Genomic DNA, 27,807 nt, shown 5'->3' with positions numbered 1-27,807 from the left:
CAAGCATGGAACCTCAGTCTCCAAAACCCAACACCTGTGCTGCAATCCTTGGGGCTGGCTTTGCATCTGGAGAAGATGTTTAAATTATATTCTCAGGTGACTGAGGGGGAGCTGGGCCTGTCCATCTATGATCTCTGCTTCCTGATGTGGCAAATGAGTTATATCTGACAGGTCTCATCAGCTTGTATCCTTTTGTGTGTGTGTAAGTCAGCAAATGGAGGGCCTTGCCTTTCACCTGACATGGTCCCAGTTTTGAAATCTAGTGTTGGAGAGAGACTTATTTTAAGGACAGAAAACTGTGGTTCACTGTTTTATAAGTCTGATTCTATTTATAGCCCTTTTCCTGTTCTGTTCAGCTTAGTGAAAGAGTTTTCATCCGGAGTAAATAATGTAACTGTTCCCTCCAGTGGAACTGCAATGATTCACACCTGCGATGGTTCCACTAACCTTAACTCCTCAAAGCAATCAACTCTAACATAATTGCACTCTCATACCCATGTTTCACATCTTGGAGGCTACTGCAGCAATTTTATATAACCTGGGATAAGTTCAAACCTGATAAAACTTCTTTAAGGTCACCCTGCTTCTGCTGGGGATGGAGATGATTGGGATTTGATAAAGCTTGATTTCCATATGATTGAAACTTCCTGAGTGCGTAGGGTTTTTGGTAGCACTTTGATGCCACTTTGGTGGCACTGGTGGCTTAGTGTGGTGCCCAGGCTTTGTGGCACCATTACTCCAGTGAGGAGCCCATCGGACGGGTTGGGGTGTTGCTCTCTGGCTGAGCTGCACTGGAGACAGCCGAGGGGAGGGCAGTTTGGAAACAGCCCAGCACCTGCATCTTTCCCTTTGGTGTAATGCTTTGGTGCTGTGGTTAACTGCAAGGATTTCTGGATGGGTTGTGCAGAACTGTGGGCATTCACCCTGTGCTGGTCAGAATAAGACAGCTGGAGCAGACAGAGGGTAATGGGGAACCACATTGTTTCCTGGGTGCAGGTTGAACTGCATTGGTCGGTTCCTTTTCATCGAAGTCCTGAGTCACCAGACAAGAAGAGATTTGAAAGAAGAAGGGAGTGAATTGACATTATGGCAGTGGATATTTCCTTGCCTTTTCATCTGATTCCTTCATCCACCTCAGGGTCCAGTTGTTCATCACACAGCCCTTTGACTGAACACTCTCTCTTGCCACATTCTTTCCTTGGTGGCTTTGTTGTACAGTGAGGATGTACAATGAATCTTTCCATGGCTGCTGCAGTGACTCTGGCCAAGAACCCATGTCATGGCCCTCTCACCTCCAGGAAGGATTAGAGTGGTCAAGCAAGAGGCAATGAGCCACAGTAAATTGAGCCTGTGATGTACTACAGAGCTCTCTTCTCTAAATCTCCTCCCTTCACTGAGGAAGGCAAAGTGGTTTGGTGATGGATTTCATGGAAAGGGACACCTGAGAGCAACAGCTATTTGAGAAGAGAGGTGTGCTTTATGGAGAGATTATGGTTTTGTTTAAGCTTGCTTGGATGTCAAGATGACAGCTGTATAGAGATTGTGTGGACAAATGAAGTGAGAGCTAATGCTCAGCAAGAGCAATGCCAGCTTCCCAGGGGGTATGGGTTTGCAGAACTACATGAAATCAGATTTCAGAGATCAGCCATGCTGAAAAGGTATTGACTGAAGATAAAACGCAAGTACTTACCTGCTTGTTTTCTGCAGTGCTTTATTGGTCACTTTTGTTTGGTTTTGCAGTAAGTAAAAGGATCTTTGTATTCTCTCTCAGTCAGGTCTACCCTTTCCAGGCCTGCAGAAGTCATCACTCTTTCCTCATACAGGAAAGGCTGAATTACACAAGAGAAAGCAAGGCTTCATTTTCTGAGTGTGCCGACAAACAACATTTTTCATGATTTGGCCATATCTGCTGTGGACTGATGTGACTCCCTTCATCTCTTGAAGGATTTTTTTCCACATTTCCCATTACGGGGTGAGAGAAGAAATGAGGCCAAAGACATGATGTGACCAAGTATTGCCTGCTGTACTGTCCCTGGCAGTGTAGAGGGATCATCTGGTCCCTCAACTGCATTCCTGACCATGGACAGATGCTGCAAAGGGAGCTTTTTCTGTGGGGCCTCTCTGTGGGGCACAGACTCTTCTGTGCCATGGAGGTTCTGAAGGTTTAAGTTGATTTAAATGAAAATCCAAAGGTCAGGAATTCTCCAGAAGGCCCCAGAGTAATCTTCTGAGGAGTCTTTCTGGTGTCATGGATGACCACAGGCATGTGGAGACTGTGACTGTTAGCTGTGGACCACCAGTCTGGCAGAGGCTTAGAACGTGAGATCTGCTGGTATCATTCACACCTGGGAGAAGGCAAAGTGGTGGCTCAGGGTGGTAGCAGCAAAATCCTGCCATTGGTGGCAAAGCTGGGCAGTGGCTCAAGGTCTTTTCCCCCTCTTCCCTGTGCTACTTTGCTCTCCTTTCCCTGGGACCAAAAATGTGTTCATGAGGACTGCATCACAGGGCAGAGTCTTGCTTTGTGCAGGGAGGGAGGGAGGGAAGTCTCTGTGGCAGCCTGGAACATGAGACTTCTAGCATCAGGGTTGCTTCACAGTAAGAGCTACAGGGTGTTCTGGGTATCCTATTAGACTGCTAATCCTTGACATGCTCACCTGGGAAGTGCAAGATCCAGCCTATGTTTCTGCATTTGCTGATACCCTCTAAATCCCCTCAGAGCTGAGAAGAGAGGGTCATGACTCCATTTCCCTTGAAGTCAAAGGAGAACTCCTGCTGACCCTGGTAATTACAGATCAGGTACTCCTTTGTTCTGTACCTGCAATCAGACCTTCCATCTGTTTTTCCATAAAAAGCATCAACTACCTTAGAAAATCCTATCCCTACTCTTGGCACCTGGGGTCATGCAGGACTCATTAAAGAAAGTAAATATAGGATATGGGCATGCCTGGCAGCAACAGCTTTCTTGTGGTGCCAGCAGGCCCTCTGCCAGGTAATGCTGAACTCCCGGTGAGAGCTTCTCAGAGCACCTTTGGGATGTGTACAGAAGAGTTCTGTGGTGAGATGAAATATTTAAAACCACTTTGGGTTGAAGCGAGGTGGGAGAGCAGCAGCCTCTTTAATCTGTGCACAGCTTTAAGACTGCTTGTGAATCATTGATGAGGAGGGAAGAGTGTTTCTAAAGCTCTGGCAGGTCATTAAACCTGGTGATGGACTCATTAAACAGGGAGCTGCATGGAAAGCCCTGGACAAAAGCACTGGAGTATTTCACATCCATTGCCCGGTGGAGTGCCAGCACTTTTTACCTGGGACTTTCAGGGTATTGTTGCAGCGTATTTTATTAAGAAAGGCAAATGTCTTAGGTCAGTGGATCGTGTTGCATAACAGAAAATGTGCAAAAAGCCTTTTGATCTGTGAGGCAAAAACATAAGACACAATAGTTGGAATTTAGGACTTGTGGTGTTTCTAAACATCTGATTGCATTGCGTCGGGGAATTGGGTCAATCACCACGGCCAGATCTTTTATCTGGGACTTAATTGGGCTGGGGAAGGTGGGGGAGTGTTGCAGTGTTAGTGTTCCCATGGCTTCAGTGGAAGAGAAGTAGAAAATGCCACTTTGCCAAGTGGTGTCCTCAAATCCATGTGTTCACAGCTTCTGCTGGCTTCAGTGCCCCACACCATGGGGCTGTTTGACCTCTGCTGTACCTGCTGATCTGTGCCTCAGGCTTTCTCTGACCCACCTGCAAAGACTGTACATGCTGTTCAATGGGCTGGATAATTTTCTGGCCATGGCAATGACAAATGCAGTGTCAGATGATCTCTTCAAATGGTTTGAATTTTGTTCTCTTTGGAGAGAATTTTGCTTCTCAGCAAAACTGTGGTGAAGTGCTGGCTGTAGACCTGAGTAAATCCGGCCTTGCTTACAGGCCCTGTACTTAATTTCTGATTGTTAAGTACAGAGACCTAGATACTTGAATGTCGTCAACTGGTTTTGCCTTCTTGGCTTCGGATGGGTTTGCAGGATTTGATTGCTGTACATTTACATAGCTGTGTTCCAAAGCACTGTGCAAATGTCACGCAGAGGAGATGATATCTGCCTTCCTCAGGGGGATGGACATTGTCCCTCAGCTGGAAAGCAGTCAGCAAGTGACCTTTTCTGCAGAAAGCTGCAGCTGTCTGCCCTTGCTTCTGTGGCCCTCAGGAGAGAGTGGGAACAGCTGCAAAGGAAAAGAACCTTCAAATTTGCAATGGGGAGGAGGAGCAAGAGGTTAGCAATGTGGAGGATGCTTCTGGACTGAGAGCTGAGTTCCTCTTCCCTCTGTCTCTTGGTCTGGAGGAGAACAAAAGGAGCTGGAGGCAACTTAGAGGAAGGATTTGTCTGTTGTGGCAGAGGTGTGGGGATTTCTCACTCAGATGAGGCCTTAAGGCTCAGGTAAGTCCATGGGTTGCTTGAAGCCGTAGGTGGTGGCAGGGTGGTGAAGGAAGTCCATTCCCCTTGCTGGGTGTGGTAGCTGCATCTTGATGTTTATAGCTTCTTCTTAAACCTATGTTGGGACATCTTACTTCTAAATGCAATTGCTTCTGGCAGTGTGGAGAGCTGATGCTACTTAATATTGCTTCGGAATTCAGAAGAGGAAGTGGAGAAGAATTAAATATGAAGTTCTGCTGCTGCACATAAAGTTATCAGAGATGCTCTAGTTTTGTCCTCAACTAAAGTGTAATTGAGTTTTTCCTTTTGCTTTTTCTTTTTTGTTCATTGCTTGAAACAAATAAGCTCTCCCTTAAATGAGCTGTTTCCAGAAATCCTGTAAGCAGTGTGCTCACTGGAGGTGGGAAGAGGGGTATGTGCGAGGGTTTGGGAATGCACAATTGGGTATAAGGAGTGCAGTGGGAAAGAACAAATGAATTCTGACACTGTAAGTGAAGATTAAGCAGTGAAGAGAGTGCAGCTTCAGCTGGCAGTTGTTGCATGAACAGCTTGGATATTTCAATAATCAGTTTAAAGATGAGTTTATCAGACTCTTCAAGGTGTGTGGTTGTAGCTCAAAGCCATTGAAAGTCAAGAGAGATTATGATGGTGTGGAGTAAAAATGCATTAATGAGATCTCTTCCATCCGTGTGAGGAGGAGACGGTGTTGTCAGGAGCAGTTTTCTGTTGCTTGTGATCCTTAACTCCTGTTCTAAACTAGGAGCAGGGAATGTTGTTTATCTGTAGAGAGCTCTGACTCTACCTGAAGCTGAACTACCTCTGGATTCTCCTGGTAGTCTGTGGCTCTGCAGTCCCATGAAAACATCTATTTTCTTTCCCCTCCAGTTGAACAAAGTGGCCTGCAGCAGACAGACAGAGACAAGAGCTCATCCTTGCCCAGATGTGCTCTGGCTGGTGAATGTCGCTCCCTCTTAAAGTCAGTGGAGCTGCAAGGAACGGCCCACGTGGCTGTGCTGTCCTGGCTGTCAGATAGAAATCTGCACAAGCTTCATGTTTCAGCGGGGTTGGACTACTGTGTTGTGTGTTTTTCAGTATTTCTACTTGGGCAAGTCCATAGACAATTGCCTTGAGAAGAACAGGCTCCCTTGGGAATCTCTGCCTGGGGATACCCAGAGGCTGTGCTGTCTGTGGCACTCCTCTGCCTGTAATTACAGGCGGCAACTCGGTTAGATGCTGCACTAAGAAATTAATCCTTATTTCCTACTTAATCAAAAACATCTTGTTAGAACGGTTGGTCCATTTTGGGGCTCTGTGGTGTGTGATCTCTCTCTATGATTTCCAGCCCTCACACTAGAAGGGATTCTGTCCCTTCTGATTTCTCCAGTGTGTAGCCAGTCTTCAGCTGAGATTTTTGGCATCTAGCAAGGGGCAGCCTCGACCTGGGCTACAGTCACCTGTCCCACAGCCAATTACTGCAGCTGCTCTCCATTTCAGCACATGGGGAGGTTGAGACTTGACCTAGAGGGAGGAGCGGTGCTTTGAGATCCAAACCTCTGTCATGGCTGGATGTAGTAATGGTATCAATATGGAATGTGCTCATCTGGGAGTGTTTTTTGTGTTCATGCTTGCCTTTTTACTCTTTACTACTTTACCAGAGGTTGGCATGATCCTTCTGCTAGGAAGGTAAAGGTGCATTTGAAGAGCACCTCTTACTGAGACAGGAGTGAACAGCCAGCCAATCTTCCATCCTGTTGTCTCATGAAAGAAAAAAAAAGTCTGTGTTATATTTCCCCTCTGGAATGACTTTGGTGCATTTGATATTATTCCATAATCATCTGTGTCTTTTTGTCTTACTACTTTCAGCAGATCAATGTAGCAGTCTGAGTTGTCAAATCTAGTGGGACAGCAGAACATAAAGACAGGTGGAAGGGAAGTTCAGGGGGGAAAAAAATCCCAAAAGAAGGTACCACTTTTTCCTGAATTTAAAGGGCTGAAAGAAAATGCATTTGAAAAGGATGAAATGTCTCAATATATTTTATGTGGCTAGAGGATAAGGAAGAACACGTGCACTTGCTGAATGTGTGCTGGGGGATGGCCTACAAAAGGTTTCTAAGAGCAGCAACATAAAATTAAGAAAAAGGGAAACTGTAAGCTGGAAAGAATAGAAATTCTCCTGAAGAGAGAGATTTAACAAGCTGTGGGTAATTTCCTCAAGGGGATGGATAAACTCTCCACTGCTGGTTTTTTTTTTAATTTAACTGGACAAAATAGTAAGAAATATGCTCTAGGAACTAATCTTCTGTCAACTTGATGGATTAATGACCTAATTGGTCCTTTGGTTTCCTTCCATCTCTCATGCCTACTGTTCTGTGAGCAGCAGCTTCTAGTCATTAGGAATAAACTAGGTGAAAGGAATATGTTACTGGAAATATTCATTTACTTTCAAGGATTTTGTCATTTTCCAGACCTCTTGGCCATGATAAAGCTTTGGTGCTGTAGGAGATAGAATGGGTGTGGAGCTCAGAAGCTACCAAACTAAAACTTGCTTTTTGCTTTGCCTATAAGGCCTTGAGTGGTTTCTGTCTCTTGGATAGGATGTTTTTCTGAGACCTGGCTATTCTTTCAAACCATGGCAATTCACTGTCTCTTCTACATCTGTAGGCTGTTGTGTTCCATCTTGCCCTCTCTGCAGGTTCCTTGGGGGTCCTCCAGGGCACAGGTAGGCAGACAGATGGTTTTTGCACCAGGTCTCATGGGTCTGGACTACCTGGTGAGGCAAACCAGATGGGAAGCTTTAAAAACATCCTTTTCCCTTCCCCATGTGTTTTCCACCTTCCAAGTTTCCTGTGCTGCCTAACTTCCCAAATGTCCCACACGGAAATCAGATGCGTGATCAGGGAAAGAGGGAGGGCATGATGGCTGTATTTTGGTATTCTTGGTTCCTGGAAATTACCTCCTGTGCACTGGAGGAAACTTCAGGATGCTCAAGATACTCGAGAGACCAGAACCTGCCGGTTCATTGAGAGAACATCAAGGTGGATGGGGGTAAGCACAGCAAGATACACAGCTGGGGCTTCCACCTATCTCATTTCATCCCAGTAACAATGAAGATACAATTTTTTTCTTCCCATTCTCCTTGACTTTCCTGTACCACTCTTTTTCTGTACCACTTTTTTGTCTTTTTCTGTACCACTTAGGATATGTGGACCATGGCTACATCTACTGTGCTGCTATGCTCAGGATTTCACGTACTGGGAGAACTGTCTCGCTCTAGCTTCCTTGTCATCTCTTTCCCTTTGTACATCTGCTGGTTAAACAACCTGGCAATAAATGAAACTTTAAATGCATTAGGCATTCATTTACATTTGAAGAGGGAAATAAAATATGCATGACTCACCATAATTCAGATTCACAGGCTGTTTCCACATTACGTTTCTGCAATCAAAATTTGACTTTTTAAAACAGTTTTAATGACTGTAGGTGGTGGTATTTTTTTTTTCTTTTTTTTTTGAGGTTTAAATGGTGGAGTTCTCAGGACATTCAGTGAACACTTCCTCATTTGACAGAGGTGATCTCTGGATTTCATGATTTCTTTTCAGAGTCTTCAGGTCAGCTGTGAGCATCATCAGTCCCTCTAACCTGGGGTGGGGTTGCACAGACTGAGCCTTAGTTGGAATTGGTCCCAGGATGTTTTATGTTCCTGAACTCAGCTCAGTCCTAGTGTTTCTCTTATCTTATTTTCAATGGCTTCTTTTCTCAAACTGCTTACAGGTGTCTGTTCCTTGGCATGCAGACTTCATTTACTGCTTTTAAATTGGCCAAAACAACATTGGCAAATGCCACTTGAAGCTGCAGCTCCCATAACCCCCTTATGTTTTATCTTTCATTATTTCGGTGTTTACATTATTTGGTGCTGTTCGGTATTACCCAATTGCAAAATACCAGAAGGAAATGGCAGTGGAGTGGAACCAGTTCAGGCTAATCTTAAAATCATTGGTATAAAGAGCACAAACCTTATGCTGAAAGGAGACTTCTGCAGACTGTATGCTTAGCTTTCTCAGTGCAGCACGGGATTTCTGCGTGTATGAGAAGGGATGTGATTGCACACGTGAAGACTAGTGCAGATCTTGGAGTCCTTTGAGAGAAGCAGTAGTGAAGTTTGTAGGTAGTGAAGATGTGCTGGAGGGAGATGAAGCTGGTGAAGGAGTGATCTGTTAATATCAAATGCCAGAAGATTAGAAGAATAAGTGTCTTCTGAAAAAAAAAAGGACTGGAGTCACTTGAAGGGGAATGGCCACTGTGCTGTGTGTCTGCTTCCTTTGGCCCCTTGCACTTAATGAATGCCCTTGGAATAGCAGCTCTGCTACTGAACTGAAGTGAGTTGTGCACCATGCTGGTTCGTTTTGTGTGCCCTGCGGACAGAGAATGAAAATGCTAATGCCTGATTTATGTGTCAAGCCAGCACAGCTACATTACCTGGCTGAGCTGCACAGTGTGCCTGTGGAATAGAGATTGCATCTCCCCAGGGTACAGTGCTTCTCACCCTGACCCCTCTGCTTTGCTGGGGTGGTTCCAGCTACTCCTTCTGGAAGGGGAAGCATCCTGTGTGCTGCTTCAGTGATGCTCAAGAAGAGGGGGGAAAAACTCCCTGTGCTCAGCTGCTGACCAACAACCAGGATGCAGCATTATTAGTCGTGGATGTCCCTGGGCTGAAAGTACCTGCTGAACTGGGAATCCAGGGAGGTGACAGAAAGTCACTCTAGGCAAATTTATAGCAATCATTTCCCCAATAATGTGAATATGGCAAATTTAGAGTTCATATTTTCTTTTGGAAGGTTGTACCATGTTTGCGGGTTTCCCTTCTGGATTCTGCTAAGGTCTGACTGAGCAGGGATGAGGTAGAGGAGATGTAAAGAGGCTAAATCAGAACTGTGAGCATAAGAGAGGGGGGACAGTTTGACTTGAAAATCAGATCATTTTTCTTTTCCTGGCTTTTGTGTTTAGCTGTTCTCAGCAGCAGCCAAAGGCGGATCTTTTATGCTGGAGCTGGACTCTATTCTGAGCTTTCTACTGTTTCTGGGTCTGTGTGTGGGTGCTGCCTCTTGGAAATGCTTCTGGGACACAGCCAGCTGTGGGCTGAGTCTTCAAGCTGTGTAGGCTTGTGGTGCAGGGGCAATAGTACATGAGATACAAGCACATGGTGTGAGTACCATATGGATAATGGCTATTTATTAATATTCCCTGTTCTCTGGCTGCCATTTGACCAACACAACAGCTGGAATGCCCTATAAAGAAATTCAAATAACTTCTTGGAATGGAGACATTCACTAGTTCTGTGAAGATTTTGTAGAAGGCACATTACCTGCAAGGGTATGCTGTTTGCCACAGATCCTTATCTCTTAGAGTTTTATTTCTGTTGTTGATTCATGTGAGGCTTAGGAAGGCCATGTGTAACCCAGCAGGGGGTTGTCAACTTTATCATGATGGCAAGGTGTGGCAGCAGGATAAAAGTCAAGAATTATCTTCTATATTGATTTAATGTAACCTCTATTCAGCAGAGAGCACAGTTAAATGCAGACACACAGCTCTTCTTGGCTGTGTGGTCCTTCTATTCCCTAACATGGGTGATAGTGAATAGGAATATAAATCCTAACTGCCAGGGTGCTTCCTCTTTTGAACCTGTGCCATTGTGTCATGTTCTTAAAAGTTCTTTTGTGTCTCAGTTAGAAATCCCAGTTTTGGGAGTTTCGTTCACCTGTAAATTAACAGGTTGCAGGAGAAGGGAATAGCTACAAAATGTCCTTTTTTTTTTGTGTCATGAGATGTTCTCTGCTGTGCTCAGTCACCACCCAGGGTTAAGTGGTAGACTTGCTCCCAGCTGAGCTGAAATGGGACAAGCACTGCACAGAGCTTTTTAATCAAGCAGATGATCCTGGTATCAGTGTTGGGATGTTATGTTTTGAAGCTTCTCAGTTTTATTTCCTAATACCCTTATCATGTCTGTCCCTGAAAAAGTGCTGTGGTGTGTTTGGAAGTGGCATGGTGCTTTTTGTGATCTTAAGTGTGCCTATTAAAACAAAAAAAGGCCATATTGAAAATCCATTTTCTCCTTGCAGGTCTTGAGCAATTTTGTAAGATATAATAAGATGAGCAATCTGGTTCTGGCAGTGAAAAGAACAGATGCCAAGCTATAATTTCCCTTACCAGAAAATGCTGTGGAGTCACTTTGTGTTGTAGAAAGAAGAATCTGTGTTATTAATAGAGGACAGTTAAAACTCGGAGTCCTGAGAGCACACACTTCATCTGGTCTGTGCCATATGGAGGATGGTAGGCAGGGACACATCCTGGCCTGCCAGGAGAGAGGCTACAACATCTTGGAGTGCATGAGGTTGTCCATACCCTGACTTAGCAGCAGAAACTGCTGGATAACACATCCGATAACACTAAGGGGCTGTGTTTCTGACTATAGGGACTATTTCTATATTTTTTTGAAGGCCAGCCTCCATGGAAAATGGCAAAGCAAAGCTGGCGTTACCCAATTGCACTGAACTGGTAACTGTGGGGCCCTTTTCACACTTCTCAGATGAACAGATTCAAGGAATTGGCAAAAAAAAGTCTTAAGAATGCTGAAATTTGCCTTTGTGAATATGTACTTTTTCTTATCTCCAGAAATATTCTGGATGTGTTGTCATCCCCACCTCCTTGCCAAGGTCAGACACCAACAAGCTTCTGGAACAATACATCTGCCCACTTATTCCACAGATACAGACGTGTAGCACTGGTGGTTGGTGCTGAGTCACAGGGGTAAATTCACACCTGAATTTACTATATTTTAATATACAGTATTAGCTAGCAAGGGCTAGCAAGCCCTAACTTGTTTAAGCAGTTTGCAACTTGTTCCCTATTCTGTCCAGCTTTCTTCTTATTATGATTGTGTTAAGCGTTGGGTCACAACCAACCTGTTTTTCTGCAGGCTGTCGCAGAGATAACATTGCACTCTCAGCATCATCAGATTTGTTCATCTTCATTAACTGATGGGCTTATGCTTTTCTTTCCTCTCTTCTTTTAATGTATTTATAGAACCTCCTTTGTTGCCTTTATGTCCTTGTTAGTTGTAATTCAACTTGTGCCTTAGCCTTCCTGATTTATCCCTGCATGCTTACGCTAGTCCTTTATACTTTTGAGTTGCTTGTCCTTGTTCCCACCTTCTATACAGGTGTTTTTTGATTGTTCAGCCTTTAAAGTGCTCCTAATGTAACCATATTGGTTTCAAGCTATGTTCACTAGCTTTGCTCTGTACCAGGATAGGCTGCTATTGTGCTTTTTTACAGTCCCTTTCAGCACTACCATATCCCCTGCATTCCTCCCTACCTTAGATTATCTTCCCAAGAGACCATCCCTCACAGTTCTGAATGTGTTCAAGTCTGATGTTTTTTTTTTTTTAAGTCCACATTATGTCCTCATTCTCCTCATTCTCCTTTCCCTTCCTCTGCTGTCTTATGATCACTTTCATCTGCATTGCTTTCCACCTTCCAGTCCTTAACAGTTTCTCCTTATTGAAATCAAATCTAAATTCCCACTACTTACTATAGTTTATCTCAGCTTTTAAACAAAGACTTGTCACCATCACAAAGAACTTAGACTCTCTGTTTCATACTGTGCTGTTTTCAGTAACCAATATCCTCCAGAAAATGCGGTATTTCTGCTATTTACCCAGAAAAGACTCATCCGTGTGCTTCTCTCTGGATAATTCTCTTCTTCCCACTTTTTCTCGAACAAGACATCTGGAATAGGACCTAAAATTTCTTCTGTTTCTGAGTTTCAAGCAAGCATTTCTGCCGTGAAGTGCAGCACCCATTCCCTTTTTCTGTTGTTATTCCCCCAAATATGTGCATTTATAGCTTCCCTTTTTTTTTTTTTTCTGTGTTCTTATTTCTTATAGCATCATTTGAAGTAGGCAAAAATTCTGAAGTTAGAGACCAAGTAAGTAAAATCAGAATAGGAACCTTTATAATCGCAGCCAGAAATTGGTTTTTCCTTCACAATGGGCTTTGAGCTACTGTGAAACATCGCTGCTCATTATTGGGATCCAATACAAAAGCTGGTAAACTAAAGCTGGTGTATTATAGCTTTGCTTTAAATGCTGTCTGCCCCTCTCCTTAACAGGCTTTATCAGAGAATGTATTTACTGTGTCATTTCAGGGCTCTCCTCTGATACTACTTAAAAATAATAGGATGAGAAGAAGTGGCCTTATGTTGCACAGGTGAAGTTTAGATTGGATATTAGGAAAAATTTCTTCACAGAAAGGGTATGGAGCACTGGAAGAGGCTGCCCAGGAAAATGGTTCACCAGTTTGAGGTATTTGGAAGAGATGAAGATGTAGTGCTTAGGAATGTGGTTTGGTGCTGGACTTGACAGTGTTAGTTTTACAGTTGGATTTGATCTTAAAGGTCTTTTCCAACCTAAATGATCCTGTTTCTTCAGAGCAGAGTTACCTGGCCAGAGTTACCTTCCCAGTTACCTGGGAATCAAGAGACCGCATTAATTCTCATTTGTCTATCCCTCACAGGATCTGCAGTCTGGCCTCTCTTGGCTTTCTGTTAAAATAGTCATTCCCTTTCCCAGAGAAGGTGTATTTGCAAGCTTGGCTGGTCTCAGGTGACATGGGTGCCACTGATTTAATAGCAGGAACAGGTAAATGTGGATGTGAAAGGGGACAAGCATTTTCAGTAGTACTGATGCACAGTTAAATTAAGAAACAGTACAGTGATGCCTTTTCCTGGTCTTAAAATCCAGAGTCATACATGGTTAGAAGGGAAAAGGGATTTTACCTTGGTATTTATTTTAAGGACCCTTAGGTGCACACGTCCAGGTCATGTGCATCGAGATGTACCCCACTCCAGTGTGTGTGTCTCCCCCCAACATTGGGTATAACATTATAGGTTTTACTAATTAGCATATCTATCAAAGATTCCCCAGTGAGAGGCTGGAGTGAGCCCCCCTCCCCAAGGAGCCTTCCCCTGGTTCTATCTCAGGTTACAGAATGTGTTCTGGAGAGGACCTTGGGGTCTCGGGCACACTGATCCCTAGCTACAAAGCTTCTAAAATGTTTAGTCTCTTAGCTTGACAGACAAGTCCAAGAATGTAGGCAAAAAGCACTAAGAATACAGAAGTTGTAAAAAGGTATAACAGGGGTATAAAAGAAAAAGGCAAAAAATCTTCATGGCATCAACAGATGCAAAGCAATATTTTTTATTGGACTTACAAACCTCTGCAATATTTGATCTATCCATAAGTGCTATCCACCATCACTGGACCTATTAGCTTGATCCCATTACTTTTGAAAGCCCCTTTTTTCTTTTTCTTTTTTTTTTTTTTCCAAATCCTTAGGCTGGGAGTATTAACTCATTATATCAGATGCTGCCTCAGTCTTGCCAAGAAGTTGTGTGCCTAAAGCGAGAAAGAGAAATTATTCCATTATAAGAAGCTTAAGAGATCATTTGCCTTTCATGTGAGTTGATTGATTCAGCTAGTGCAGATCACAGATGGACAAATGATTTGACTACCAGCTGAGCTGGGATAGGAGTGGTAGGTTCAAGTTACTGCTCTGCTCTAGAGTTAATCCATTGCCAAAATCAGGGGTGTTCAGAAGCCTAACTCTGGACAGGGGCTAGAGATGCAAGTGTTTGATCTGGATATCACAGTCTCTGAAGTCTGCTCTTGTTGAAGGCATATGTAAATACCTTTCTCTTTTGTCTGGAGCCTGGAAACTTTAAAGGTTCTTTAGTAAAAAATGGCTGGGACACAGTTTGCCTAGAGAAGAAAAACTCATGTGAGGTACAGGTTAATAACTAAAATGGAATAAATTAGCCTCCAAAGCTCATGTGAATGCCCTTATTCACACATAAAGTGGCCTTAGGTTAGAGGAAGGAGCAGCAGGGCTTTAAAACTTCCAGGACAATGGTATCCATTTGGGAATGTAAGGAACCCTAATTCATGTGTGCTGCCACCATGCCACTTGCTAATCCGCCTCATCTTTTCTGAGCATTCTCATGATGAAATGACCCACAGTTAAGTCTCTTAGGCAATTATGTGAGCGTAATCCTCACAAACACCGGTTTCTTTCACAAGCACCGATGGCAACAAATACAAAGCATGTTCTCCACAACTGTAACTGCTGTCAATATTTCCCATCTCTGTCAGCATTCCTGCCTAAGTCTCACTCCCTCTAGCTGTGCTATTCAACCATCTGTGCCAAGTGTCAAAGAATTCTTTGCATCCTGCCGTATCTGTTTGTCTTTTCCACATCGACATATTTTGAGGCTCAGGCCCTGTCTCACAGGGACATCCTGGTGGTGCTGCATACCAAGGCAGACAGCTGCAGCAATGGGTTGTGTAGATGTGGAGCTGAGGAGCAAGGCCTATATATTGGACTGTTCCCAGGGGAAAAATAGCAGTGGATTGGTCTTCATATTGCCTTTTGCACCTTGGTAATTTTTCACCTACACGGGAACAGACAGATCAGCATCGAGCTCTAAAGGAAATAATTTGTTTCCGTAACAGATAATTATTGGGGAACCCTGTATCCTCACATGAAGTATAAGCCTGCTTCTGTGTGCAACAGGATAACCATCTGTCCTGGGGTCTTTAACCTCTAGATCTGACAGCACAAGGGCAAAACAGAAAAGCCTTCCTGTTAGAGCACAGGGATCAGAGGAAGCCTGTGTAATTACTAGCCATTAAATAAAGTATGCCCCTAAGTCTTCAAATGCCAAGGCACATGTATAATTAGCTGATAAATTGCAAATGAATAATTAGCTAGCAGCAAAAGCCAGAGGAGCAGAGGGATGCTATTCACCTTCCCTTTCTTCTTGCAGGGAAGAGCACTGTGTACATTGCTCACTTTAGTGAAAAGTTGGTTACTGGGTTAAATGGCATGAGGACTGTCAGAATTGAGAGACAGCACTTCACAGGATGCCTGGCCCCAGGATTTGCTATCTTACGAACCACTGGTATTATCTATATAGTTTGGAGATGAGTGGTGGTTGTACCCTCTGTTATTTCATGTGGGTTGTATTTGCACAGTCTGAGGGATGTGGAACAGAAGCTGCTGCTGAAGTACCTGGCAGTTGTTCTACCCTTGGAAATTATCAGCCTCAGGATGTTTATAGGACTGGATTTTTGGGTCCAGATTTGTAGGATTGAGGCTAGATTTTCAGCTGCCTGGTGCTGATACAATGCTGATGATACAAGGGTTGCTCCAACATCCTGGCTTGCACCCCTTGTGATGATGGCAAGGAATGGAGCCTCATTCAGGTCACTGTGCTGAGCTACAGCACATCAGCTGAGCTGCAGTGACTGTCCTTGACTGCTGGATAAAAAAACCAAAAAAAACAACAACAAAAAGGTATTCATTTTAATCTCCTTTCTTTGCAGTTTAAACTGTGCTAGATAATCTCACCATTTTGTGATGAGTCTCCATGGATGTTTACAGTTCTTCAGAAATGTCATCAATCAGATGCCTCTATGAGCTTCTCCTATTTTCATAATTACTGAATCTTTAAAAATAGTTTCCCTCTACACACATCAATATTTCTAGATTTGACAAAAGTTGGAATGAAACAAATAGAATCAGACTTAGGAGCTGAAATCAGATTTCTTTCAACTAACTCCCCAAATTGGGAATTTCCCTATCAAAAGGTGTATTGAAAGGTGTATTGATTGTTCTGAGTGCCTGAAAACCTCACTATGTTTAGTAATGTAACTCTGGGTCTAACAATCTGAAGCAGACTCATTGCACTCTGTTCAAGAAATGGGCTGTTGAATAGTAATACTTGTTTGCTTGCAGTATGTTACTCAGCCTTTAGATGTCTCCTGCTGCTGAAATCAGTTTGGAAAGGGCACTCCGTGGTTATCAACGAAAAGGGAATGGGAGTTTTGCTGAAGCCTCTCTCTATTGCCCTTAATGGGTGACTTTATATGTGACATTCTCTTTGAGAAAATACCTAATTCCATACACCATGGCAGCTAACAAGGGTGGGTAGTGATGCTTATAGCTCCCAAGTCAGTTTATGCATTTCTTCCCAAAGCAGCTTTTTTGAACTCTGAAGCTTATGATTAGGTCTAAATATAACATTTCAAGCAAAGTATATATGTGCTTCTAAAGTTTGAACACATAGAAATTAATTCATGATCATAGAACAGCAAAGATGTTTTTAAACGTTCAATTAATAGAAGGAGAAATAGCATTGGCATGCTGGAAGTGACTTTAGAAATACTCTTTTATAAGTACATACATAAAAATTATTTCATATGCATAAGCTTTTCCTCTCAAATAATCCCGCAGCATTTTGCAGATGGATGTACTAACTATAGCCAGTGAAAAATTGAACATTAAAATGCAACCTGAGAAGTGCTAAGATTCAGAAAAATTTGCAGATTTTGAGAAGACTGAAGGCTTGCTCCAGAGATTGTTTTTAAATGCTGGGTTTTATCTTCCTGTCTCTCTGATTTGTATAAAACTGTCCCCACCAAAGATGCAATTTTTTTCCTTACAATAATTTTTTTGAGAATCTGTTGTGTTTTGCATGTTTTTTTCCTTTCCCCTCCCCTGAAAATACATAAGCTGATGTAAATCTGATGGTGTTGAATATGGCAGTGATTCCACCACACAGCTTTAACTTTGGGAGCCAGGGGTATGAAATAGCAAGTCAAAATCAGAGGAAACTTAGGAGAGCTGTGGTTCAGGGTTAAAATCTGTTTGTGAGAAGAAGGCTTATGCCCTGCTTCTTTCAATCAGTGCACTGCTGTTTTGATTATCAGGATTAATGATCTTGACTTTTGGCTCTCAATCAAAGAACTGTGTCTCCAGTGCAATTCATTTCTCCTACTGAATAGTTGGTTTAGAAACCATTAAACAACCTCCAGGATCTCCAGTGTTGCTAGAAGCAGCTATGATTGAAGCTGTAGATAGTTTCTGGTTGGAGTTGATTAGGTCGTTTCTTCATCCCACTGCACTTCTGGAAAATTCAAAAACTTTCTTGTTGAGAACTTTCTGGAGATATTGGTGTCAGAACGACCAGTGGAACCTGGTGGAAGGAGATGTGTGAAATAGGCAGACAACAAAGCTGCACCCTGCAAATCATCGCAGAATGTTTGACCAGAGCCTGTGAGGCTGTGAAGAAAACTTGTTTTGAGATTCCAGTCTTCACTGAAAGTATAAAAAGTTGGAAATCTTACAGGAGGAACAGTTCTTTAAAGAAATCTGACCTAACTTTTCACTCCAAAAGCTTTGGATGCAGATGTGTTTCTAAACAATTTGAAAGACATGATTTTCATCACCCTTAGGAAAACCTAAGATCTATTTGGATTAGTTTAGATCAAAGTGGTCATTCCTGAGGATATAGAAATAGATTAGACAAGGTCATTTGCTAACTGTATCTTCTGTAATTCATTGATTATATCTCATTTCATACCCTATCCTGGGATGTGAAGGCATTGGATTATTTGGAACTTCTCCTCAATGATTTTTTGCTCACTTGTGTGATGGGAAGGTTTGTACCAAGAGGCTGGACCATGTTATGTTGAGGTGTTAATGAGCTGACCTCTACAGAAGACATGATACGTGGTACATTACACTGTTGAACTTATGCCTAATTTTTAATTTGTATGATTTATTAGGGCTTAATTTTAGACCAATCTAAAGATGCTAAATCTATATGCTAATTTTTAATTGCACAGGCAGAGATGAAAATGCTTACATATTTAAAGAGCAGTTGAGTTAACTCATCCTACTTCTCAAGGCAGTTTGATCTTTTCTGTCAGCTAATACTGCCTTTCTGGTGCCTTTGACTATGCTGGAAAACTATTATTGTTTAATTTCCTGAGAAGATCTTTGCACAATATGTGTGGAGAGAGGGAAGACTTCATGCTTAGAAAACCTTTGTTTGAAAAAAATCACAGTTTTATTTACTCTTAAGGATTTCCAGCATTCTCAGCCCAAGGCTCCTGTGATCATGGAGTATATGAGATTTTCTGATATTCATAGTCAGGAAAAGTCAGGGAATTAAAAGTGAAGTTGGAACTGTATTATTCTCTGAAGTCATAAAAATGAAAAGCACTAGGTATCTTTTATGATTTCACTCTGATATCATGACACCAAATGATTGCATAAATGAAGTGCCAGGACAACCAGGTGCTTGATGGATACTGTGAGCTCCGTCAGGCCAACGGGATTGCTTCTTCTTTAGTGTCATTTAGGAGTGAGAATGAGTGTAAATGGTTTTGCCACTGGTTTCCTCTGTGATGCTTTATTAGTAACCTGAGCTTTCCTTCTGTAATCTCCTAGCATGTTGAGAATTGAAGTAATTCTTTGTGTCTCAGATCTTTGGATATAAACCAGAGGTTTGGGCTCAGATCTTGACCACATCCATAAATATTCTATATTGCTTCCTTGGAGTAAAATCTACTGTTGGTAGACTACTGTCTTCCTTCAAAACAGTGGTCAGAAAATTACCACTAAGCAAGCTCTGTTAGTTCTGGTCTTTTCAGGATCAAATTTCATTCTGGACAGGAACAAACTTTGTTGCTTTCAACTAGAGAGTCATAACTTAGTTGAATTTTAGGAAGCAATAGGATTGCCTGAGGAGCAAAGAGAAAGGATGTGGAAATTTTGGTCTTACCTGTGTGCATTGAGTAATGCATTGATTCTGTCCTTAAAAGAAAGCACTTCAGAGTCTGACTTGTGGGAAGGTGTAAATAATTACAAGAGGATTAGGTCGCTCCTGAACCGATGCCTGGCAGCCACGGGCACTTTGAATGGAAGCACAAGCAACTTATAGACAAGTGTCAGGGCACTAAGGAGTATTTGTGTGTGCAGATATGCCAACAACAGACTCCAGAACCTGATGGGGGCAGAGTCCCTTCTTTTGTAGGTAATGCTCTACAAGTGTTTGAAGATCAGATAATACTTAAACTGGTAGTGAGGGCAGGACTGGGCTCTAAACATCCATCCTCGCATAGATCTCAAATTCTGAAGTGTGGGAGAGAGAGTAGATTTCATCTTGGTCTTATCTTGCTCCATTTTGTGCCACAGCTAGTGGCACAAATGGTTTCCATAATGTATCTTGATTTGGTCATATATCACTTCACAGGATTCAGGTCTCTTAATCTCATTTTCTCACTGGCAGAAAATCACATACTATCATTTTGTTCCTCTTTCCCTTATCTCTCTAGCAGTAGGGACAGACAGGCAAGCCTTAATTGAGCTCAGCCTATGGTTGCTATAACTTGTTTTATGACTACTTTCCGTTTCCATCCTGGCTTGAGGATCTCAGAGCTGGCAGTAAGCAAAAGGTAAGGGTGAAAGTCCTTGAAAGACTGAAATGGCTTCTTGTCAGTCCACACTAGATTGCCCTTTAGAGTTAGATTTCATGAGGAAAGCAGGCTGAGGCCTCCAAAGTATTAATCTAAGCCATTGCCATGTTTAGGGAAGATGAATCTCTGCAAATGGTTCTGCTGGGGACTGAGAAACCAGATGCAGGTCCCACAGTGGAGCATAGATGCTCTCTGCTGTTTGCTGCCACAGCAGTTCACAGGGATGGCCCTTCGTGGCCTGACCTCCAGGAAGACATTAACAAGATAGAAAAGCACTGTACCAAGAGCTACTAGACAGAGCCCAAAATTCCAGCAGCCAGAAAGAGGAGGTTGCTCATCTTTGCATTGCAGTGAATCTCTCTGCAGAGACTCGCATTACAAGAAAAGCTCTGGGAAAGAGTAAGTCTCAGTGGCTTCAAATGCCAGGCTTCCATGGAGCTCCTTAAAGTGCTTTCAAAGCAAGCTGTCTTAGGCTATTTCATCAGCCCAGAGGAAGCTTCTGGAGAAGGATTTCTGCCCAAATTGCTGCCTTTGTTAGACACCTGGCTGCAAAAGTTTTGTAAGAATGTCCTTGGAAGGCCCTTCTGGAGACAAAGGGGTTTAAAATTTCCAAGAAGAATGTAGATATTTGTAAATGAAAAAATTACCAAAGACTTCAGATAGCTCATGTGACTAGACCCTATAAATACACTTTCTATCAAGCCCGTTATGGCAACAGTCCATCACATATTTGCCTTCATGGATTTCTGAGGCTGTTCTGGATCTTTGTGGGAACCCATCTGATGTTTGGATCCCTTCTTAGAGACTGCAGTGACTTGTTTTGTGTTCACAGACTTCTGACTGTTACTAATGGCCAAACAGCAGGGAGACAAGACCAGAACAGTGAGGAGGGTGCAGAGGAAAGGTCTTTCACCCCATGTTCCTGAGGTTGTCTTAATTAAGGCATAAAGGGCAAGCAGGGTTTTTTCCTTTTATGCACTGAAAACAACTGCTTGTGTGTGTCAAAAACATTTCATTCCCTTCGTGGCCTTCTCTGTGTATTGATTTATTCAATTAGTAGTGCATGGCATGTTTTTCTTTTTAACAAAACGGTGTGGGACTTTTGACATTTAAAGGATTGGACAATGCACAGGAAACTCACAAGCTGTTAGAAACAGTCTTTGGTACAGAGATTCCTGGGTCTCTTTTCACCCAATACTTACAGCTTCTACAAAGCAGAAAGTACTTCACCTTTCCTGTCTTTGCAAAGTATTTATGCCAATAGAGACATACTTGTTACCTGTAATTGTTGAGACCCTTATAATGCCACTGGCTGCAAGAAAAATAGTGAATTATATAAAGAAAGAAACCAAAACCAAACAACTTCAGTTGTTTTGTTTCTGAAGTGTTGACATCAAATACCAGACATCAAATGGAGTGAAAGTAACTCCCTAATGTCTTGTTTTTTTGAAAAGGTATAATGATCTCTCCCTCTCTGACAGACAGTTTGTTTTTGGTCACATTCAAAGCTCTGTTTCCTTTGTTCTTGGTAATGGGAGGATGTGCCCCTGAAATGTGTCTGTATGGAGCAAGGCTGGAGTTTGAACTGAATGTTTTAAGATGGATAATCAAACATTTGTGCTGCTGTGTTCTTTCCACTCTGCCAGATGTGAGCCAGAGACAGTGCTTGATCAGAGCACAGAGACTGAGGTCTGGCCTCCTTGCTGATTTACTGATGGCACAGACACATTGACTCTACTGTACTATCACTTCGTGCTTCTCTTTTGTCTTGCAGTGTTGGACTGCAATTGGCCAGTTCTTCAGCCAGATTCTAGAGGAGCTTTCTGGGCTCTTGTGTTTCATTTTCACTGCTCAGAGCTTGAGGTTGTATAGGATTAATATGGCTTCTAACTGGAACGGGCAAAACATTTAAAGAAGCTATAAAAATGTTGGTAACTCATTTTCCCTGTTTACTATGTTTTCCTGCTGTATAGGTTGCTCGGTTGGGAACTCATGTTAGTGGAGGAATGGAACCTGGATATTTCTGCTCGGAAGTGGAGGGGTCTCTGCCAGATTAAAGCAAACCTGAAAGGAGCTCTTGGCAATGTATGAGGGTTGGGATATTGCTGGCTGTAGGAAACTGTGCTGACACTTGTCAGCTTGGCATAACTCAGTAAGGCTGGCCATGTGCAGTTAAAAGTCTATGTAACTGGCTAAACAAATTTTGCCTCAAGGTTAAAATGCCAAACTCCAGTAGAATTTAAATATATCTTCATTGGCGTCTTAGAAAATCCCATCATCAGTGACTTGCTGGGTAGCTTTCTCTTATTGTACATTGTTTTACCTGCCCTTTTGCTTTAATTTTTTGAAATTAACTGGGCTGATGCTCATCAGGAGTTAAATGTCCCATTTCTTGACACAGACAAGTGATTTAAACATTTTCTCTGAAAGAGGTGAGGGGGAAATTCCATTTTAAAATTTCATAAAAACAAAAATACGTGTGTTAGGGGGATTTAGCTAGGCCAATTTGAGTCCTGTAAGTCTCATAAGATGCTTACTTATTTCAGGTTGGTCTGTATGTAGATTTTAGTAAACTCTGACTGCTTAGGCAGTATCTGAGGCTGTAAAGATTGTTTAGGTTAGGTGAAAAAAGTGCTGGAGGGACTAAACACTTTCCTGATATAATCGGATTCACCCAGTGACTGTAGGCAAGCCTTTCTTTCAGTTTGTCTGCCCCCAAAAGTCCCTTTCTTTTGAAATATGTACTCACTTGTACATAGAGCATGAGTAAACAGTCAGTCTAGTCTGACAGTCATGATTTCCTTACCTTTCTCTAAAAGGGAAGCTTCATTGTTCCCTCATTCTACCCAAATGGAAGAAGTCTACCAAACCAGTCCCCTGGAAAGTGGTGTGAGCACCTGCAAATCAGAACAAGGTAGCAGTGAGACAGAGGATCTCAAATATAGCCCTGTTTGGACTTTGGCAAGTAGAAAATGAATTTATTTCTAAGGCAGGTTTCTTTAGGCAGCATACATTTTTTCTCTTCACACTCAAAATACTCTGCCTCATCCATTTTTTTCTGTACCCTTGCTTTTTGTCACAGTGTGCTGAGTAACATGGTCCCCAGAAGAACATGGGACAGACTTCTATTGTCATACCAGCTGTGAAGGACCCTAGAGATTAAATTATACAGTTAGAGCTGTTGCTGACAGCTCATTGATTTTTGACAGCTTTGCTCAGGAGAGGAATAAATTTATTGAGATGTATTAAACTCTCCATCCCTACCTTGGAAAGGGGGTCCTCTTATGGCTGCAGAAAGTGCTGAAAAGAGGGTGTACAGTGTCTGAGAGAGATACTTGCCCCAGCTGCCCATCTGATAGTAGCAGAGTTGCCTGGCTGGGTTTCCCTTGTTCTGCTCAAGGGAGTTCCCTTGTGAAGCTGAGTGCCAGCGACCACCAGTTTGAAGAAGGGCTGAAATCCTCTACCTGCTCCTGCTAGGGTGCTCATAGCAGGACCCTGGTCTGCATGCAGGATTAAGGTGGCTTTGGGCAGCTGACAAGGGGTGTATCCTAAACAGCTGTAACTATTTGAGAGTCTCTGGGTCTGTCTGAGGTATGACATGAGGATACAGCCCACACATCTGAGGGCATTTCTAGCCTGGTGAATATTCCAAACATGGTAATTTCATATGGAAGCCTGTGAACCTCCTCATCAGAGCAAGTTCTGCTCTAAAAACAAAACTGTCCCGTCTTTAACTGGCAGATCTGATAGAACACAATGACCCTGGTGCTCTTGGGAAGCTTCACTCAATCATAGTTGCTCAAGGCAACTATTCATTCACTCTGCAGCATAATTGCCCTATTTCAAGGCTAGAGCCACCTTCCCTTGGGACAGGTTTCACCTTTGCTCAGCTGAGCATGTGTAGGAGTGATCCACAGGAGCACATGGAAAGCAGTTTAAAGCAGCAAATTCCCTGCTGCTTTCAGAAGCTGTTAAATCAGGCATCTCTGGAGTGAAGAGAGGGTACAATGCAATAAATTGTCCCATTTTGAATAGTTTTTTCTGTTGTGAGCTGACATGGCTATTTTCCTCCAATGCTAAATTCTTCCAATATAAATTTTTCAACAAGGATTTTCTTTTCTCTTAACAGCAGTGGAAGGAAAAAAAAAACCAAGATAAAGGTGGGAATTTTGATGAATATGCTATGTATTTGTAGTCTGGCATTTCCTCTAACTCAATAAATATATAATAATAAAAACAAGATGTTTGGATACAGACGACTGATATTTTTACCACTTGTTTGGCACTGATTGATGGAAAGACTATGTCTGATTGTTCTGTCTTGAATGACAGAAATAGGTCATGAGACTGAGTGCAGTTAATAAATGATAAAGGATACTGGTCCAGATTCTGCATGTCTCTTACACAGCAAGAATTTTAATTCAGGCAGTAAACATCTCCCTCTGATTTGCCTTTGCAGTGGGCTGTGCTGATGTGTGACCTACAGAATGAGGCAGCTCATGCTATAGAAATGAAGGCCTTTGTTCTGGTGTCTCCAGTAATGTCCGGTGGAAGTGGTCCTTAGACACTGCTATGGTGCACTTCCAAGTGATTAAAAGTTTCTTCATTAGTTGAGGGCTTCAGCATCTGTCCAAACCATGGTTTGGTTGACATTCTGCTTGCCCTTAATCCTTCACGATGTCAAGTTAACCAGGCCTGGCTAAACACCTTCAGTTAAAACACTTGGCTTCCTCAGCCTTGTTTTGCTACTTACCACACATACAGTGAAGCCACAGAGATGATTTTATGCATGACCTGGTGGGTTTGATTGGTTTGATTTTCTGGAGACCTTGAAATACTTTCAACAGCATGATTTACCTCTTTCTGATATGCATAACTGTTTCTGTTGTGTTTAGGAGAAATACTCCAAATAATTTGAGAACAGCCGTTCATGGAAGACCAGTTTTGGACTGGTTTTTATTGTTCATTTGTGATCAATGGATAAACACAATCTGTAAGTTGAGTACACCCTGTGCTACTTCTAGAAGTCTGTAGAAATAATCTGCTGGACTTCTTGTTTGACCTATTTTACATAGAATTCCGGGGCAGTGTAACAGATATTAAACCAATAAAGATATGTGCAAATAGAATAGTATAAATTTCTCCCAACTCTAATGAAAAAGAGAATACTCTTTCAGATTTTTATGTTTTGCTAGCTGATAGCACTTATTACAGAGGTCTCTCTGCTCTAAAATTGGACAGAGATATTTTCTTTCAATTGAGTAATGCTTGAAGTTTCCATTTGTTAAACAGTTCATTAACAATTTCTTTTAACTAAATGGTTATTAAAATGTTATCTTCCTCTCCATCAGATCAATAGGACCTTCTCCAGAGGGTGTGCAGCCAGCTGTAACAAACAGTGTTCATATTTATACTGGGCCTGTGCTGTTCATGGCTCATTTATGGTTTGCTAGTGGTTAAATGTCCACAACAAAGATGTCAAATAAAATGTGACTTCTCTCTTGTGCCTGACCAGTCTGTCGGTGTCCTGTTATGATGACTCCACTGAACCCAAGTATGGCTTGACTAACTTGTTCAGGGGCGTGTGCCTACAGTTTAAGGAAGTTGAATCCTCTGTTATAATCTAGGAAGAGACCCCCCTCCTGGCTCTCCCTGCTTTTAGATGAATGTCATCTGCTGCTGGCAACTGCATTTAAACTGAATTTAAAGCAATACAGAGCCAAGCTCAAATCACCAATGAAAATTGCTCGAGGGGATCATTCAGTATGCACCAGATATGATTCTTACCCAGTAGGATCCCTATGGGGGAAAAAGCAGTTTCAGCCCACTAATTGATCCCAGAAGTCACAATGCAGTCCTCCCTGGCTTCTCCCCATCCTTAATTCACCACGGTACTATTTCTTTCCATTCAGGTGGAGCCTGAGTGACTCCAGTCATACATACCTTTGTTACTGATTGCTGTAAAAGTCTCTTGCTTTGCTCTTAAAAATATAGTCATTGAAATATAGAGCACATGCTCAGTGAAGGGTGGTCGTACCTTGGAGGCAGGTAACTCTGAGATGGAAGTGTGCGAGAACTAAGTTCATCTGAGGAGAGCTATTTTGCCACAGTTGCTGGTTCAGCAGCAAGACATCTCCTGTCTCCTTTGGTTGACAGCTGCTGTGTGAATTTATCAGCTACGTGGTACCATCGACTTCCCACCCCTGCAAGGATTACAGCAGAGCCTGGCTGCCATGTCTCCACCTGCTCCCACCTTCATTTCATCCCTCTTAGTCTGTACACAAGGTTGCAGGCTCTGTTGTGTGGGAATCATTGTGAAATACATTTTGTACATGCCAACTGCATTCCATCTTATAATTTCTGTACTAACTTCTGCTGGAATGTTGAATAATATAACTTCCCAGTTTTCTCTAATATTACTCACAATCATCATCCCACACAGGGATAATTGTACTAATTAGCACTTTTTAGTATAAAGAAAATATTACTTGAGAACTAAGAATTGTTATAATAAATTTCCTGGAACATTAAGTAATTTGTTTCTCACAGAGTTGTTTTTCTCTGTACCCCTGGTTTCAATCACTATATACTCAAGTCCACCAGCATCTTGCAACATAGCAGAGGGATTAGCTTGAAAACTCCTAACTACCTGTTAGTGGAAAGACAGGGACAAAATTAAAGCCCTTCAGTAGCTTATCATTCATCATTGTTTTGATTTTAGATGCCACACTAGAACTCCAAGATTTTTTCAATGCTGGAGGGAGTACTATGAACCAGGCCCACGTCACCTGTTTACAGGAAGCCAATGTTACTACAAGGAGGAGAAACTTGATCTCTCAAGTCCTTGACTGGGCTAATAACTGGGACCCTGCACCCATTTGTGTCAGCAAACAGCTTTGCTTCTTGTTTTCTGTCGTATGGATAAGAGATTCACAAAGCAGAAGTAATTGCCCTGAAACACTTGAGACATCAGTGGCAGAGCTGGCACCAGCTGCAAGCCACAGAGAGCTTTTGATGCAAGATGTTGCCTTGGTGTTTTTAAACACGTTCAATTAAAACTGTCTGAGCTGTGTACACCTTTCTCTTTTGTCTCAATTATGTGCAGCTTTCCTCTGTTACCTGCTACATGAATTGCCAGCCTGGCCTCTCCCAGAAGCTGCTCTATCTGGAGGATGAAGCTTTTAAAACAAAACAGAACAACCCACCATCACCACACCATCTACAACAAACCCAACGCCCCAAACCTAAAAACAAAACAAGCCAAAACCCCAAACTGTAAATTCATGTCTGCAATGCCCTTGGAAGCAATACTGCAATGATAGCTGCCCACTTGCCTTCAAGATTACAAACCAAGCAGTTTTTTTGAGAAGCCCAAGTGTGTTTTTATGTGTCCTCATTCCTCACTGTACCCAAACCTCAGGCTGAAGTTGCACCTTTGAGATCACCATCTCAGAAGTTGTCTTAACTTTCAAGAAATTGCACCAGGAGCATCAAAATATATGAAGACTGCTTTCCAGCATGGCTCTTGACTCTTTTTTTGTCTCTCTTCCATCCATAAGACTGGGGCAGGGAGAGAAAGGGCTGAGTTTTCTGATGTCTAACAGAAAAACATTTTGCAGGAAGAGACATTAATTTGGGGGTCCCTTTTCTATCCAATTACTTGTACTGAAACTCTTCTGAGGAAGTTCATGTCTCCGAAGCCTCCCTTGGTTCATGAAACTGGTTTGAAAATGACCAGTTAATTAAAAAAAATAGGATGGGTGGAATGGGCAGGCACTCCCAAAGGGATTTCCAAATTGTAATGAGCATGTCAGAGGGCATATAGATCTGTGAATTTATATGAAACTGTACTGCCTGCAGTAAGATTTGCTGCAGAGATTACTTTCAGAAATAGGAAATTTTCTTCTGCAGATATATAGATATTGGGCTGTGCACTGAGCGTGGAGATACTGGGGTTTACTGTAGCTGCCTTTGCTTGATGTTTGGGTTGCTGCAATGCATCTTC

The 27,807-nt window shown here is 42.4% G+C and overlaps 1 protein-coding gene across 4 annotated transcripts in view; it reads right to left on the bottom strand.

The window, feature by feature from the left end:
• The window catches only part of LOC125329259, a 98,538-nt gene that overhangs the window by 38,102 nt on the left and 32,629 nt on the right, over positions 1–27,807 (bottom strand). For 3 of the 4 annotated variants that reach the window (XR_007205112.1, XR_007205113.1, XM_048310947.1), the window contains exons 3-4: positions 22,609–22,699; positions 13,647–13,877 (exon numbers count right to left, since the gene is read on the bottom strand). Coding sequence is in view for 1 of the 4 variants with exons in the window: in XM_048310947.1 (XP_048166904.1) it covers positions 22,629–22,699 (71 nt within the window). In the remaining 3 variants the exon portion in view is untranslated. Of the gene's footprint in view, positions 1–13,646; positions 13,878–22,608; positions 22,700–27,807 lie in introns of those variants that run through there. The other variant, XR_007205111.1, reaches the window with a different exon arrangement.

This window comes from Corvus hawaiiensis, chromosome 8, assembly GCF_020740725.1.
Source record: "Corvus hawaiiensis isolate bCorHaw1 chromosome 8, bCorHaw1.pri.cur, whole genome shotgun sequence".
NCBI classification, from domain to species: domain Eukaryota; kingdom Metazoa; phylum Chordata; class Aves; order Passeriformes; family Corvidae; genus Corvus; species Corvus hawaiiensis.
This window is presented reverse-complemented; position numbering and strand designations above follow the sequence as displayed.